The 17,188-nt window shown below is 45.7% G+C and overlaps 1 protein-coding gene across 1 annotated transcript in view; it reads right to left on the bottom strand.

The window, feature by feature from the left end:
* The window catches only part of LOC134227307 (ras association domain-containing protein 10), a 122,099-nt gene that overhangs the window by 12,079 nt on the left and 92,832 nt on the right, over positions 1-17,188 (bottom strand). Inside the window, exons 3-4 of the mRNA XM_062708689.1 lie at positions 6,885-7,555; positions 6,526-6,827 (exon numbers count right to left, since the gene is read on the bottom strand). Coding sequence (XP_062564673.1) covers positions 6,526-6,827; positions 6,885-7,448 — 866 coding nt within the window. The 5' untranslated portion in view covers positions 7,449-7,555. The remainder of the gene's footprint in view (positions 1-6,525; positions 6,828-6,884; positions 7,556-17,188) is intronic.

Here is a 17,188-nt window from a genome sequence, read left to right as displayed (position 1 = left end):
CCGGAAGTTCCTCCGGGAATACCTCCGGAAGTTCCTCCGGAAATTCCTCCGGAAGTTCCTCCGGGAATTCCTCCGGAAGTTCCTCCGGGAATTCCTCCGGGAATTCCTGCGGAAGTTCCTCCGGGAATTCCTCCGGAAGTTCCTCCGGGAATTCCTCCGGAAGTTCCTCCGAGAATTTCTCCGGGAATTCCTCCGGAAGTTCCTCCGGGAATTCCTCCGGAAGTTCCTCCGGGAATTCCTCCGGAAGTTCCTCCGGAAGTTCCTCCGGAAGTTCCTCCGGAAGTTCCTCCGGGAATTCCTCCGGAAGTTCCTCCGGGAATTCCTCCGGAAGTTCCTCCGGAATTCCTCCGGAAGTTCCTCCGGGAATTCCTCCGGAAGTTCCTCCGGGAATTCCTCCAGAAGTTCCTCCGAATTCCTCCGGAAGTTCCTCCGGAATTCCTCCGGAAGTTCCTCCGAATTCCTCCGGAAGTTCCTCCGAATTCCTCCGAAGTTCCTCCGGAATTCCTCCGGAAGTTCCTCCGAATTCCTCCGGAAATTCCTCCGAATTCCTCCGGAAGTTCCTCAGGAATTCCTCCGGAAGTTCCTCCGGAATTCCTCGGAATTCCTCCGGAAGTTCCTCCGGAATTCCTCCGGAATTCCTCCGAATTCTTCCGGAAGTTCCTCCGGAATTCCTCCGGAAGTTCCTCCTGAATTCCTCCGGGAATTCCTCCGAAGTTCCTCCGGAATTCCTCCGGAAGTTCCTCCAGGAATTCCTCCGGAAGTTCCTCCGGAATTCCTCCGGAAGTTCCTCCGGAATTCCTCCGGAAGTTCCTCCGGAATTCCTCCGAAGTTCCTCCGGAATTCCTCCGAAGTTCCTCCAGGAATTCCTCCGGAAGTTCCTCCGGAAGTTCCTCCGGGAATTCCTCCAGAAGTTCCTCCGGGAATTCCTCCGGAAGTTCCTCAGGAATTCCTCCGAAGTTCCTCCGGAAGTTCCTCCGAATTCCTCCGAAGTTCCTCCGGAAGTTCCTCCGAATTCCTCCGGAAGTTCCTCCGGGAATTCCTCCGAAGTTCCTCCGGGAATTCCTCCGGAAGTTCCTCCGGGAATTCCTCCGAAGTTCCTCCGGAATTCCTCCGGAAGTTCCTCCGGGAATTCCTCCGGAAGTTCCTCCGAATTCCTCCGGAAGTTCCTCCGGGAATTCCTCCGGAAGTTCCTCCGGGAATTCCTCCGGAAGTTCCTCCGAATTCCTCCGGAAGTTCCTCCGGAATTCCTCCGGAAGTTCCTCCGAATTCCTCCGGAAGTTCCTCCGGAATTCCTCCGGAAGTTCCTCCGAATTTCTCCGGAAGTTCCTCCGGGAATTTCTCCGGAAGTTCCTCCGGGAATTCCTCCGGAAGTTCCTCCAGGAATTCCTCCGGAAGTTCCTCCGGGAATTCCTCCGGAAGTTCCTCCGGGAATTCCTCCGGAAGTTCCTCCGAGAATTTCTCCGGAAGTTCCTCCGGGAATTCCTCCGGAAGTTCCTCCGAGAATTTCTCCGGGAATTCCTCCGGAAGTTCCTCCGGGAGTTCCTCGGGAAGTTCGTCCGGGAATTCCTCTGAAAGTTCATCCGAAAGTTCCTCCGGGAATTCCTCCGGAAGTTCCTCCGGAAGTTCCTCCGGGAATTCCTCCGGAAGTTCCTCCGGAATTCCTCCGGAAGTTCCTCCGGGAATTCCTCCGGAAGTTCCTCCGGAATTCCTCCGGAAGTTCCTCCGGAATTCCTCCGGAAGTTCCTCCGAATTCCTCCGGAAGTTCCTCCAGGAATTCCTCCGGAAGTTCCTCCGGGAATTCCTCCGGAAGTTCCTCCGGGAATTCCTCCGGAAGTTCCTCCAGAATTCCTCCGGAAGTTCCTCGGGAATTCCTCCGGAAGTTCCTCCGGAATTCCTCCGGAAGTTCCTCCGGGAATTCCTCCGGAAGTTCCTCCGGAATTCCTCCGGAAGTTCCTCCGAATTCCTCCGGAAGTTCCTCCGAATTCCTCCGGAAGTTCCTCCGAATTCCTCCGAAGTTCCTCCGGGAATTCCTCCGGAAGTTCCTCCGGGAATTCCTCCGGAAGTTCCTCCGAATTCCTCCGGAAGTTCCTCCGGGAATTCCTCCGGAAGTTCCTCCGGAATTCCTCCGGAAGTTCCTCCGGGAATTCCTCCGGAAGTTCCTCCGGAATTCCTCCGGAAGTTCCTCCGGGAATTCCTCCGGAAGTTCCTCCGGGAATTCCTCCGAAGTTCCTCCGGGAATTCCTCCGGAAGTTCCTCCGAATTCCTCCGGAAGTTCCTCCGAATTCCTCCGGAAGTTCCTCCGGGAATTCCTCCGGAAGTTCCTCCGGGAATTCCTCCGAAGTTCCTCCGAATTCCTCCGGAAGTTCCTCCGGGAATTCCTCCGGAATTTCCTCCGGGAATTCCTCCGGAAGTTCCTCCGGGACTTCCTCCGGAAGTTCCTCTGGGAATTCCTCCGGAAGTTCCTCCTGCACTTCCTTCGGACGTTCCTCCGGGACCTCCTCCGGAAGTCCCACCGGGACTTGCTCCGGAAGTACACCCCCGAACTCCTCCGGTACTACCCCCGGGAATTCCTCCGGAAGTTTCTCCGGGAATTCCTCCGGAAGTTTCTCGGGAATTCCTCCGAAGTTCCTCCGGGAATTCCTCCGGAAGTTCCTCCGAATTCCTCCGGAAGTTCCTCCAGGAATTCCTCCGGAAGTTCCTCCGAAGTTCCTCCGGAATTCCTCCGAAGTTCCTCCGGGAATTCCTCCGGAAGTTCCTCCGGGAATTCCTCCGGAAGTTCCTCCGAATTCCTCCGGAAGTTCCTCCGAATTCCTCCGAAGTTCCTCCAGGAATTCCTCGGAAGTTCCTCCGAATTCCTCCGGAAGTTCCTCCGGGAATTCCTCCGGAAGGTCCTACGGGACGTCCTCCCGAAATTCCTCCAGGAATTCCTCCGAAGTTCCTCCAGGAATTCCTCGGAAGTTCCTCCAGGAATTCCTCCGGAAGTTCCTCCGAATTCCTCCGGAAGATCCTCCGGGAATTCCTCCGGAAGTTCCTCCGGGAATTCCTCCGGAAGTTCCTCCGGAATTCCTCCGAAGTTCCTCCGAATTCCTCCGGAAGTTCCTCCAGAATTCCTCCGGAAGTTCCTCCGGGAATTCCTCCGGAAGTTCCTCCGGGAATTCCTCCGGAAGTTCCTCCGAAAATTCCTCCGGAAGTTCCTCCGGGAATTCCTCCGGAAGTTCCTCCGGGAATTCCTCCGGAAGTTCCTCCGGGAATTCCTCCGGAAGTTCCTCCGGAAGTTCCTCCGGGAGTTCCTCCGGAAGTTCCTCCGGAAGTTCCTCCGGGAATTCCTCCGGAAGTTCCTCCGGGAATTCCTCCGGAAGTTCCTCCGGGAATTCCTCCGGAAGTTCCTCCGGGAATTCCTCCGAAGTTCCTCCGGAATTCCTCCGAAGTTCCTCCGGGAATTCCTCCGGAAGTTCCTCCGGGAATTCCTCGGAAGTTCCTCCGGGAATTCCTCCGAAGTTCCTCCGGGAATTCCTCCGGAAGTTCCTCCGGGAATTCCTCCGGAAGTTCCTCCGGGAATTCCTCCGGAAGTTCCTCCGGTTCCTCCGGAAGTTCCTCCGAAGTTCCTCCGGAGTTCCTCCGGAAGTTCCTCCGGGATTTCCTTCGAAAATTCCTCCAGAATTCCTCCGGAAGTTCCTCCGGGAATTCCTCCGGGAATTACTTCAGAAGTTCCTCTGGAAATTACTCCGGAAGTTTCTCCGGGAATTCTTCCGGAAGTTCCTCCGGAAGTTCCTCCGGGAATTCTTCCAGAAATTCCTCCGGGAATTCTTCCAGAAATTCCTCCGGGAATTCCTCCGGAAGTTCCTCCAGGAATCCCTCCAGGAATTCCTCCGGAAGTTCCTCCATGAATTCCTCCGGAAGTTCCTCCGGAAGTTCCTCCATGAATTCCTCCGGAAGTTCCTCCGGGAATTCCTCCGGGAATTCCTCCGGAAATTCCTCCGGCAATTCCTCCGGAAGTTCCTCCGGGAATTCCTCCGGAAGTTCCTCCGGGAATTCCTCCAATAGTTTCTCCGGGAATTCCTCCGGAAGTTCTTGCAGGAATTCCTCCAAAAATTCCTCCGGAAGTTCCTCCAGGAAATCCTCCGGAAGCTCTTCCAGGAATTTCTCCTGATGTTCCTCCAGGAATTCCTACGGATGTTCCTCCAAGAATTCCTCCGAAATTTCCTCCAGAAGTTCCCCAGAAATGCTGAGGAACTTACTTCAGAAATTCCTCCAGACAGTCCTCCAGGAATCCCTTCAGATAGTTCTTCTAATAAATAAAAATAAAAATGAATAAAATAAATAGATAGTTCCTCTAATAATTCCTCCGGAAGTTCCTCCAGGAATTCCTCCGAAAGCTTCTCCAGGAATTCCTCCGGAAGCTTCTCCAGGAATTCCTAAGGAACTTCCTTCAGGAATTCCTCTGAAAGCTCCTCCAGGACTTCTTCCGGAAATTCCTCCAGGACTCACTCCAAAAGTTCCTCCAGGAATTCATCCGAAAGTTTCTCCAAGAATTCCTCCGTAAGTTCCTCCAGGAATGCATTCCTTCAGGAATCCCTCCGATAGTTCCTCTAAATAAATAAAAAATAAAAATAAATATATAGTTCCTCTAATAATTCCTCCGGAAGTTCCTCCAGGAATTCCTCCAGAAGTTCCTCCGGAAGCTCCTCCGGAAATTCCTCCGGAAGTTCCTCCAGGAATTCCTCCACTAATTCCTCCATGAATTTCTCCGGAAGTTCCACCAAGAATTCCTCCGGAAGTTCCTCCACGGATTCCTACGGAAGTTCCTCCAGGAATGTTGAGGAACTTACTTCAGAAATTCCTCCGGACATTCCTTCAGTATTACCTCCGATAATTCCTCTAATAACTAAAAATAAAAATAAATAAAATAAACAGATAGTTCCTCTAACAATTCCTACGGTACTTCCTTTCGGAATATCTAGGATCATCCTGGAAAATAATCAATGTTCGATAAAAGCAGAAAAATTTGTTTCGACTGTAACGCCTTTTTCCAATGTTAGTCTAGAAATAACTACTTCAGGAAATGACTTGTATGAAATTCCTCCTTCGATGTAACATCGTCATAATGTGCGTTTGACGTTGTGTTGTTGAAGTAAAAATTCGTTTTTCACTAGGAAATTTTTTTTTGAAGAAAAGTATTTAGCTCTTTAAGTTCCTGTGATCCTGTGGAAACCTGTCATAATACGAATTATGTACTATTCCATTTAATTTCCATCACGTTGTAATCTTTACAAATATATGTTTGACCTCAACTGTAATAAGTCGATTCAAGATAATAAGTCGGAGCAAATCAAGACTCGAAATCAGTCGGGTCAAGCACGAGACACTGAAAACGGCCTTACAGTTGAGGTCAAAATACGAATCTGTAAAGATTACAACGTAGTGAAATGAATACTAAACTCATCCTTTGATGTGGTTTTTTAGGCCTTTTCCTCCACAAATCCCTAATAGTTTCCTACAATTTGTTCTCTGACAGTTTTTTATACAAAAAATATTTTCTGGGATTTCGACTGGATTTGTTGCTTATGATCAGGATTTTCGGCTTTCAGTCACATGAAAATGTTGGTAATTTTCAATAATTATCAACGTTTCGTTCCGGAAGTTTGGATCATCTTCAGGGATCCACAGGTTGATTAATTTCAAGTCTTGATGATAATCCGGATCGAAACGTTGGCAATGATTTAAAATTATCAACATGTTCATGTGACTAGAAGCCGAAAATCCTGATTATATTTTCTGGGATACATTTTTGATAAATCATTTTATGCAAAAACCATTGCGGCCTTTTTAAACCCACCACAGCATCGATAAGTGAAAAATGTTTAGTGTCCCGCACCGAAAAGCATATAAAAAGTTTGATTTCAGCCAGCAATCATCATTCATCAAGTTTGATCAATCGATCGTCTGGTATGCAGTCCCTCCATAGCCTTTCTGTACACTTAGAGTACAAGAAAGGCAAAAATATCTCCATGTTTTCCTTTTTTGACAAGATAAAGAAATTTCTGGTACTAATATGAAACATTTTTGTTGAAAGTTATGTAAATAAAATGTTTGCTTTTTTATTATACAAGTCAAAAAATGAACAAATAAAACAAGAAATATTTTGAACTGCCCAACCTTGATCTCTGATCCATGAAAACCTCATGAAATCAAATTTAACAACCGATTCTCAAACAGTGATATATCGGTCATGAAACTTCCCGCTGATTAAATTCCATCATCGCATCGTGCGTTGACACATGAACGCTAGTCGGACTGTCCCCAATAATGGCCAATTAATCAATCCTAATCGCTCCAAATCGCTTCATTTTACGATCAAAGACTCGATACTATTGTCGGCCTTCGTGCTACGAAGACCTCCAGCTGTGTCGTAGTCGTGTGTCGGATGTATCTAATTAAAAAAAAAGCCATTTACTGGCCCGATACTGCCCGGCAGTGTCACGTTGGTCCCCCCAATTAGTGTGCTTTTGTGTTACGTTCACTCACCTCAATTTCGACAACTGCTGCTGAATAATGTCCCCTTGTTCTAGAATAAGTTTCATGAGCCGCTCGATCGAGTTTTTGTTGGACTTTGGATGAATGGTGGTTCCGTGGGTCATCCACGCGAAGGACGACTTTGACGCTCGATGACGCTTCCGGCGCACTATTGCACTATTGATGCTCCCCGTGGGGCTACCCCGACCACTGTCTTTGTCACGCTCGGCTGGCAATCCGATGGCACCACCCGTGGACGGTGGTGCCAGGGCCAATCCGTGAGATCCATCCATTCGACGGAGAATAAATTTTACCTAAAAAGTGATTGTGATCTAAATTACTTCATTCGTCAATTAGCATCCCATCGTTACCTCCGGCTGTGCTTTACCCCAAGCCGACCAGATCTGCAAGACTTTCGTTTTACAGTCGAGAACTTGCTCCACTTGCCGCCACCGCTCTGTAATGCAGTATTCTTTTGTTTCGTTTGTCCCACTGGACCCCGCACCCAAGTTTTCCTGCTGTATCAACGCTTCTATGAGATCTCCGCAGGTTGTTTCCTCTGTCACACCGGAAATGAACCTTTGTTCCCCTTTGATCCACACTGGAACCTCCTCCGTCGAGTAATCACTAACTGTGCCACATGACTCATCGTCTTCGCTTTGGGATTCCCCTTGGTCTTCATCTTCGTCGTCGTCGTCATCGTCGTCGCTTACGATTTCGCTAGTCATCCGAGGTGCCATCAGCGGATGATTGCTGGGTAGCACCCAGCATTCTTTGGATTTGGGAAAGACGCCTCCGACGCCACTTATCACCGCTGATGTCGTCGAAGCGATTGCCGCAGTCGATGCACCCGCGGCCACCAAAGGGCCATGACCAGCCGTGGCGCTGCTGCCGGTCAGACGATTAACGGCGGCCTGGGCGGTGATGTTCATCATAATTGCTGTTTCCTACAATCAGACCAACCGATGCAACTGTTCTGGTCCATCGAAATGGACATGGCAGCCCAGGCCTCACTCACGCTCGCTTTGTGTTCAATGGGCAGCTGAAAGGGAAAATTTGGGAGAAAAAGAAAGAGACGATAATTTAGGAGTCGTTTTCTCAAGATAAAGATAATCTGATGAATGGAATGGAATCGGTGTGAGCACGAAGAAAACTAAGGTAATATCGTGACGGTAATTGTCCCGGGCTGTGTGTCGACATCAAACGTTATGCAACAGGTGCAGCCAAATGGAAGGAAGCAGGTATTAAACCAATTTCCTTCGTAAGGGTTTCAGATGCACTGCAAGGCTTTTTTTAAGTCGTCAACACCTTTGTAGCATGCTGTGCACTTCGAAATAAGTTATATGAATCAGAAAACTAAATCTCGATTCAAAAATCACATAACCAAAGACATTTAAATTTAAACAAAACAAAATCTTGTCTTGTGCCTCTCATGATTTTAAAATACGCAGAAGGTCGAGGTTTGATATTATTTTTTTAATAACCTTTTTTTTTTAGAAAATTTGAGACATAAATCTTGGGACTTGAAAATGAAAAACATTAAAATGATGAATGATGTTTTCATCGAATTTCAAAAACCGACATAGCGCAAAAGTTTCATCAGCTCTAAATAGGTCAATATGCTGAGCCTTAGCCCAAGGTTTGAGGCTCCTTCTAATCGGTCGAAGCTTTGACATCATCCCAAAACTTTCCAAGCACCAAAAATGCTAATTCACAACAAGAAAAAGCTGATACTGATGATGATAGTTATTAACATTAAGCATTGTTCTTGAGCTTCAGAAGCTATAAACTAAAGCAGTGAAATCATCATTCCGATAATATCAGTCAATCAACATAAAAGTAATAAAACAGATATCTTCTTCCTCCTCTTCTTCATTTTAAACATTCACTACCGACACCTTTTCGGCGGTGTGATTGTTGGTTGAATTACTCTTGAAGTTACTGACCCATTGAACCCATTGAGGGCTTCTATCCATAGTCATCAAAGTATAATTACACTACACTAAAACTTCGCCTGATTGCAAGAGCTACCCAAGACAAGACACTATATGTACCTCCCCGTCTGTTTCGAATAGGCCAAGCGCTGCAGTAAATAGTCATGCAATTACATCACATAGGGTTACGGCGGATATTTCTGTCCGCATTTTGTATGTTCTGAGTTTGAGTATGTTCTGCTACTGTGAGTTCTTAATAGAAAAAGTTCCATTAAAATATGTTAAAAATATATTGCACACGAAAATATCTTCCGTAACCCTATAGAAAACTACGTGTGCATCTGAATATGTGGGAAAATTAAAGAAGAGTACTCTTTTCCATTTTACCTTAAACCCAATTGGTTGTAATTTAATGGACAGTAATCAACCGGCATTGCCTATTAGTGGAACGGACAAATAGTGCAGAAAAACTACTGAACAAATGAACAAAAATCTGCGGTCCCAGCTTCAATTAGCTTCCATCAGACATTTTAAATGGGCGATCATGTGCATTTAATGTGAATAGCTTTCGCCATACGCTTTAGGTAAATAACTTCACCTGACCCGCACCTATGCCCGACTGACCCGGGCAGTTGAAAACAAAATATGCATAGGGCAGTGGGCGGAAAAACGGCAGTAATTTTCAATTATAACAATAGTCACAATTTTCCCTCGAAACGGAGGCATAGTGCCAGAAATGGGCATTTAACGTGCTTGACCTTATTCGGTAGTGAAAAAATTACGATACAGTTTTCCGTTCGATATTTGGATCGGTCAAATTTTGCGCAACTACATCCGTTGGCCGACTGACTGACGGGCTGCTGCAGTGCGGACAGGCGAAGATCAATGAAACCCCTTCGTTCTGCTTCGAACGAAGCTGAAACGCTACTTCCTATAACGGAGGTGCACGGCCACTGACCAGTAACTACCGACAAATTGCATCGATGGATGATAGCCCCTCGCCCATCCATCACCATCTTACGGTTCCCATGCATATTCTTCCATTCAGAGTGGATGCAGTTTTGCGCTTTGTTTTGGGGCTTCCTTCTCTATAATCGACAGCTTACTCCAGTTTCGATGTTTGCTTCTGTTGCCTTCTTCGGTTCTTTGGGTAGCGTGTGAAGTGATCAGCAATATTTTGAATACGGATAGGAGCGATTATCGTCACCGTTTTGAATTGTACGCCCCGCAGTGCTCTTGAGCACTGGAAGGCTTTTTCTTGCGAAACATAATTTATTTCTTGTTTTGAGAAGAAAAAACGAATTGAAAATCTATTTATCATGAGTTAAATCTTCCTTATTCAGGGCTGGTAGCGACCGAAGCCACTCAAAATAGTGACTTTAGTGACCAAAGCTGACCAAATAGTGACTTTCAGTTGCAGAAAAAGTGACCAAATAGTGACTTCCAATTTCAGTTGCAAGTTCGATGAGACAAAATCAAGCGTTTTTGGGTCGAAGGAGAATATTTTTTCCGTAATTTTTGGCGGAAAACATCTTTCACTCACCACTCTTATCTCAGAAGAACCACACAAACTCATAAGAGAAACAAAAAACGTACACGCTAACTTTTATCTACTCAGTGAGTAAGTAAAATTGTATTGCCACTGTTTTAATTCATAACTCACTCATAACACCTGTTTGTCTTTCCCGAGAATGATTTCTCGGTGAAATAATTGGATTAGCTGAACACCTACTTTAGAAAAATGCAGAGAATTCTACGATTTGTCACTGGTACCACGGAAGTTTTTGGAATTTTTAGTGCGACAGGAATACGGTACGGATCGTTTTGGTAGAAAACGAAACAAAAATATGAAGATTCATGTACAACGAGCCTGGGATTGAACGCTCGTCCTCCTGCTTGTAATGACGACCATGCTCTCTGAATTTTTAAATATTATTCCTACAAAATACGCAGATTTTCCGACTTGCTGCGTATTCATGAACGATTTTTCCTATGGAATTAAACAGCGCATGCAATCTTCAAAATTGGAGAGAATTGATTCCCTTTCTATGATATCTACTGAATAAATATTTATTTAGAGCAAACCCTTCATTACATCTGTCCAATTACAAAAAAATGAGAACAAATTATATTTTCTTGAATTTTTTAGACAAATTTTTATATAGATGGCTAATAGATAGGATCAAGTCTCTTCAAATTGAGGCTTGTCAAAATCCAAAAATCCTGAAATTGTGGTGGAATGTTGGCATTTTTATCAATGAAGATCATTCAGCATATTTATGGATTGTGCTGTGAAAAAAATGATAGCATTTGGTCATTATTGGAAGAAGTTGTTCAAATTTTGCGTGAGCACTAAAAACATCTTGAGGAGGAACAAAACACAGTAAATAACAGAGTAAATAAGGTTGTCTTGTCAATCAAAAAAATAACTCGCCACATAACGATCATTTGTCTAGAGGATTTATTATAAAAATACGGCATAACAATACTACTTTATTATTTATTTATTTAGTTAACATCTAAACAGATAACACTGAATCAACAACTTGACGCCACAATGCACGGTTCGAGGCCGCATCTCTCCATCCTCGGATACGCCCCACGCTCGCCAAGTCGTTCTGCACCTGGTCTGCCCATCTCGCTCGCTGCGCTCCACGCCGTCTCGTACCTGCCGGATCGGAAGCGAACACCATCTTCGCAGGGTTGCTGTCCGGCATTCTTGCAACATGTCCTGCCCATCGTACCCTTCCGGCTTTAGCTACCTTCTGGATACTGGGTTCGCCGTAGAGTTGGGCGAGCTCATGGTTCATTCTTCGCCGCCACACACCGTCTTCTTGCACACCGCCAAAGATGGTCCTAAGCACCTGTCTCTCGAATACTCCGAGTGCTTGCAAGTCCTCCTCGAGCATTGTCCATGTTTCATGTCCGTAGAGGACAACCGGTCTTATTAGCGTCTTGTACATGACACATTTGGTGCGGTGGCGAATCTTTTTCGACCGCAGTTTCTTCTGGAGCCCGTAGTAGGCCCGACTTCCACAGATGATGCGCCTTCTTATTTCACGACTAACGTTGTTGTCAGCCGTTAGCAAGGATCCGAGGTAGACGAATTCCTCGACCACCTCGAAGGTATCCCCGTCTATCGTAACACTGCTCCCCAGGCGGGCCCTGTCGCGCTCGGTTCCGCCCACAAGCATGTACTTTGACTTTGACGCATTCACCACCAGTCCAACTTTTGTTGCTTCACGTTTCAGGCGGGTGTACAGTTCTGCCACCTTTGCAAATGTTCGGCCGACAATGTCCATGTCATCCGCGAAGCAAATAAATTGACTGGATCTGTTGAAAATCGTACCCCGGCTGTTACACCCGGCTCTCCGCATAACACCTTCTAGCGCAATGTTGAACAACAGGCACGAAAGTCCATCACCTTGTCTTAGTCCCCGGCGCGATTCGAACGAACTGGAGTGTTCGCCCGAAATCTTCACACAGTTTTGCACACCATCCACCGTTGCTTTGATCAGTCTGGTAAGCTTCCCAGGGAAGCTGTTCTCGTCCATAATTTTCCATAGCTCTACGCGGTCTATACTGTCGTATGCCGCCTTGAAATCAACGAACAGATGGTGCGTTGGGACCTGGTATTCACGGCATTTTTGAAGGATTTGCCGTACAGTAAAGATCTGGTCCGTTGTCGAGCGGCCGTCAACGAAGCCGGCTTGATAACTTCCCACAAACTCGTTCACTAATGGTGACAGACGACGGAAGATGATCTGGGATATCACTTTGTAGGCGCCATTAAGGATGGTGATCGCTCGAAAGTTCTCACACTCCAGTTTGTCGCCTTTCTTGTAGATGGGGCATATAACCCCTTCCTTCCACTCCTCCGGTAGCTGTTCGGTTTCCCAGATTCTGACTATCAGTTTGTGCAGGCAAGTGGCCAGCTTTTCCGGGCCCATCTTGATGAGCTCAGCTCCGATACCATCCTTACCAGCGGCTTTGTTGGTCTTTAGCTGTTGAATGGCATCCTTGACTTCCCTCAAGGTGGGGGCTGGTTGGCTTCCATCGTCCGCTGAACTGACGTAGTCATCTCCTCCGCTGCCTTGACTTTCACTGCCTGTACTCTCAGCGCCATTCAGATGTTCCTCGTAGTGCTGCTTCCACCTTTCGATCACCACACGTTCGTCCGTCAAGATGCTCCCATCCTTATCCCGGCACAGTTCGGCTCGCGGCACGAAGCCTTTGCGGGATGCGTTGAGCTTCTGGTAGAACTTGCGTGTTTCTTGAGAACGGCACAGCTGTTCCATCTCCTCGCACTCCGCTTCTTCCAGGCGGCGTTTCTTCTCCTGAAAAAGGCGGGTCTGCTGTCTCCGCTTCCGTCTATAACGTTCCACGTTCTGCCGGGTACCTTGCTGCAGCGCGACCGCCCGCGCTGCGTCCTTCTCCTCCAGAATCTGTCTGCACTCTTCGTCGAACCAATCGTTCCGTCGACTTCGACCCATATACCCGACGTTGTTCTCCGCTGCGTCGTTAATAGCTGCTTTGACTGTATTCCAGCAGTCCTCAAGAGGGGCCCCATCGAGCTCACCCTCTTCCGGCAACGCTGCCTCGAGATGCTGCGCGTATGCAGTGGCGACATCAGGTTGCTTCAGTCGCTCTAGGTCGTACCGCGGCGGTCGTCGGTACCGAACATTGTTGATGACGGATAGTTTTGGGCGCAGTTTAACCATCACCAGATAGTGGTCAGAGTCGATGTTAGCGCCATGATATGTCCTGACGTCGATAATGTCGGAGAAGTGCCGTCCATCAATCAGAACGTGGTCGATTTGTGATTCTGTCTGCAGTGGTGATCTCCAGGTGTACCGATACGGGAGGCTGTGTTGGAAGTAGGTGCTGCGAATGGCCATATTCTTGGAGGCGGCGAAATCAATTAGTCGTAGGCCGTTTTCGTTCGTCAGCCGGTGAGCGCTGAACAGTGTTGTCATTCTCCTCTGTGTAGTAAAGAGCGAGTGCCAGATTACTCTCAACACTCTTCTACAATTGAGAGCATCGCACTCGTCATTGATTATCACTACACTCTTTTCCTGCGCGCAGCGATGAACTAAGCTGCGCTCACTATTTAAAGCACTCCACACTGTCCCAAACTGTAGCGTGAACAAAGAGCACTGGGATGCGCTGTAGTGATTGAGTGTCAACTAATTCAGTGAACTATACCAGTGCGCACTGAAGATTCCGCACTGCAGTGCGAACTGAAGTGAGCGAAACTGTTGGTCGGGGTTCAGCCAAATCGCAACAAGCGCCAATGATAAATTACCGATTTTTCTACTCAAACTTTCATTTAGTAGATTTAATTGATCACAAATCGTATCGGATATCCCTCAGCCCCATAACTGAGGATAACCTTCTGCAAATGGCGCAGTTTGGCTGAACCCCGACCAGTTGATTGCTGAGATCGTTGGGATGGACGGCGCAGCGGCATGACTGCCGATGTTGTTTTTTTCTTCTTTTTCTTCGCACAAGGCAATTATTTGCAAGCTGCATTGATATTAGGTCTAGCGCAGTTGTCCCCAGCATTTTTACTACCAAGGGCTGCACAGCAATTTTGAACTGTTAAAGCGTGTTTTACATAGAAATTTTAAGTTTAATCAAAATGAATTTTATACCTATTACACAACGAATCAAATTCGTTGCCCTGGGTTTTCTTCAAATAATATGTTTGTAAGAACATTTTTACAGTTGGTTTTATAGCCAACTGATTTTAAGTTCATACTAACAGAAACTTTTGCGGCAGCGGACATGAGACGAAAAATATTTAAACTCGATAGTAGAGACAACAATAATGAATCTTCCAATTCTGTGTCATTTAACATTGAGATGAGTGATTGAGTGAGATTATGAGACCTCATTGGATATAACTTGTCGCGCGAAATAACGAGAAACATGATTTTGAAGCCATGTGAACTTGCCAGCGGTGTTGAATAGAAATCGAGTTAATCTGCATTTCGCACTATTTACCGTGTTTCCAGATTTCCGAACAATTGAAGTTTACTGAAACCTTTTGTTCATCAACTAATACATCTTGACTTTGATAAATATTTTTCGTTGCGTAAAGTACGTTAATAGTCAATAATTTCTTGGGATAGAAATCAAGCTACTTTTCAATTGAATGTTGATAAGGCCTAACTTATATTGAATGCATTCTTATTTCAGGGCGATGTAATAGTAATGTTTTCATTATTTTGATCTTAAGTTCAACATTTGAATCTGCGAACAAAGGACGAATTAGCTATTTTCATAGCCCGAAGTTGTTTGCTGTTGGCTTACGTAATATCTATGAAGTGATAGATATAGTTAATCATGATGATAACATAATTTTTGCTTTAGGGTGCTTAAACATCTTAATGTTGTGAACATGATAAATTTCCTGGCTTTTCGTGTCATCTCATGTTTATCAACGGGCCACATATTGTGTATATTTTCAAATACTTCGCGGGCCGCAGAAAAAGGTTTCGAGAGCCGCATGCGGCCTGCGGGCCACTCTTTGGCCATCACTGGTTTAGCGCATAGGTAAATGCCTTGTGATTCACAAGACGATGCGATGGGATTTTATATTTTTTTAAAGTGCTGCTTTTCCATAGTCTTCACATTAATTGCAAATAGTAGATACATAGTTAAAATACAATCAAATTGGACAAAATGGATAGGTTTTTAAAAATAGAGCATGAGCATTATGACCGTACAATTCGTAGTTACTACTCCGTGATTGACTGGAACGTGTGAAATTGCACAGAGAACCATGTGAATGGAGCATGGGATTTTCTATCCATTCTCAATGTACACGTTTCAGAAGCTCACGTATTTTAAATCAATAACGGCGCTGGCCACTTCATTACGGTCATATAGGAAAGGAAGGATCGTTAGTTCGACTCTCGTTGCTACTAGAGACCGAGAACACCTCCACGATTGTCTTGGGAGGAGGATATTTTATCTGGATTCACTTTGGTGAGTGATGCGATTTATGGGAGGGAGGGGATTATATCAAATGCAAAATGCATATGTTTTTCAAAATTGTATGGAAAAAGAGTTCTACCTAAATTGAGCAAATCATAGTTGCTTCATATCACTCATTATGTTTGCCAATTTTTAATTCTTCATATTTTTAATTTTAGTATTCATATTATATACTACCTTTCTTGTAGTGTTGACAGGAAAGCTTTAAATTCCATAAACTCGACGAGCTTTTTTCGTTCAGTTTTTAATTGGAATAGTAGAATTCGTTTAGGATCGCTTAATTATAAAACTATAACGAGATTGATGAAATAATCAAGAGGGATTAATGCCTTCATACTTAACCAGCATTTGAATGTTCGGTATTTTGTTTGCCGAGTTTCAACTGCGAAATTTCTTTTTTACTGAAATTCTAGTATTTCAGTAAACCAACGTTTGGATGATTATTTTGACGTTTACTTATCTTTACTAAAGAAATCATTAAATTCATAGATTGTTGAACAGCACAAAAAGTCGGTAGAAATTTATACAGCGCCACTCAGCCACAGATCGCACAGCTGTGTAAAACAAGTTGAAATGCATCATGAGAACCGGTGCTCTCTGTCTGCAACTTTTTAAAAAGAATTTATCATGAAGTATAGCTTCCCAAATTATCGTATTGAGCATCTGGCATATTATGCTACATATCGTTAGTGATGCTGATAAAGAGTCAAAGATTTTCTTTTTATTCAATCTCAGTCTGACAGTAATAAATCAGAGCCTACCAAAGTCTTTATTTATCCATACTTTTATTTTATGCAAAAGAACATTGACTGTCCAGACTCTGGTCAAATTAAGTACTGTCCAGTCAGTGAATTCTCAATCTCAATCACGAGAATATGTGGGGCGCCCTGAGACGCAAGGGAGTTCCTGAGAAAATCATCGGCCTCATCGAAGCACAGTACGAGGCCTTTTCGTGTAGAGTGCTGCACAATGGGGTCCTGTCCGACCCTATCCGGGTCGTAGCTGGTGTGAGGCAAGGATGTATCCTATCACCGTTACTGTTCCTCATCGTAATCGATGAGATTCTGGTAGGTGCGATTGACCGTGAACCAAACCGCGGGCTGTTATGGCAGCCTATAACCATGGAGCATCTAAACGACTTCGAATTGGCTGATGACGTTGCACTCCTCGCGCAACGGCGCTCTGATATGCAGAACAACGACCTTGCCGAGCGCTTCTCTTCGGCAGGTTTAGTCATCAACGTCAACAAAACCAAATCGTTGGATGTAAACACGGCGACTCCTTCCAGTTTCACAGTAGCCGGGCAACCAGTGGAGAATGTTGAAAGCTTCCAATATCTTGGTAGCCAAATGGCGTCGGACGGCGGTACCAAGATCGACATAGGCGCACGGATCAAGAAAGCAAGGGCTGCCTTTGCGAGTTTAAGAAATATCTGGAAAAACAGGCAGATAAGTGAACGCACCAAAATACGAATTTTCAACTCTAACGTGAAATCTGTGCTGTTATACGCTAGCGAAACATGGTGTGTATCAGTGGAGAACACTCAACGGCTGCAGGTGTTCATTAACAGATGCCTGCGGTATATAATTCGGGCCTGGTGGCCTCACAACTGGATCTCAAACAATGAGCTCCATCGTCGTTGTCACCAGAGGCCGATAGCAACAGAAATTCGGGATCGGAAGTGGGGCTGGGTCGGCCACACTCTACGTAGGGGCGGAAACGAAATCTGTAAACAAGCA

This window comes from Armigeres subalbatus, chromosome 3 (assembly GCF_024139115.2).
Source record: "Armigeres subalbatus isolate Guangzhou_Male chromosome 3, GZ_Asu_2, whole genome shotgun sequence".
Taxonomy (NCBI): domain Eukaryota; kingdom Metazoa; phylum Arthropoda; class Insecta; order Diptera; family Culicidae; genus Armigeres; species Armigeres subalbatus.
Note: the sequence above shows the minus strand (reverse complement) of the source record. Positions and strands in the feature narration are given on the sequence as shown.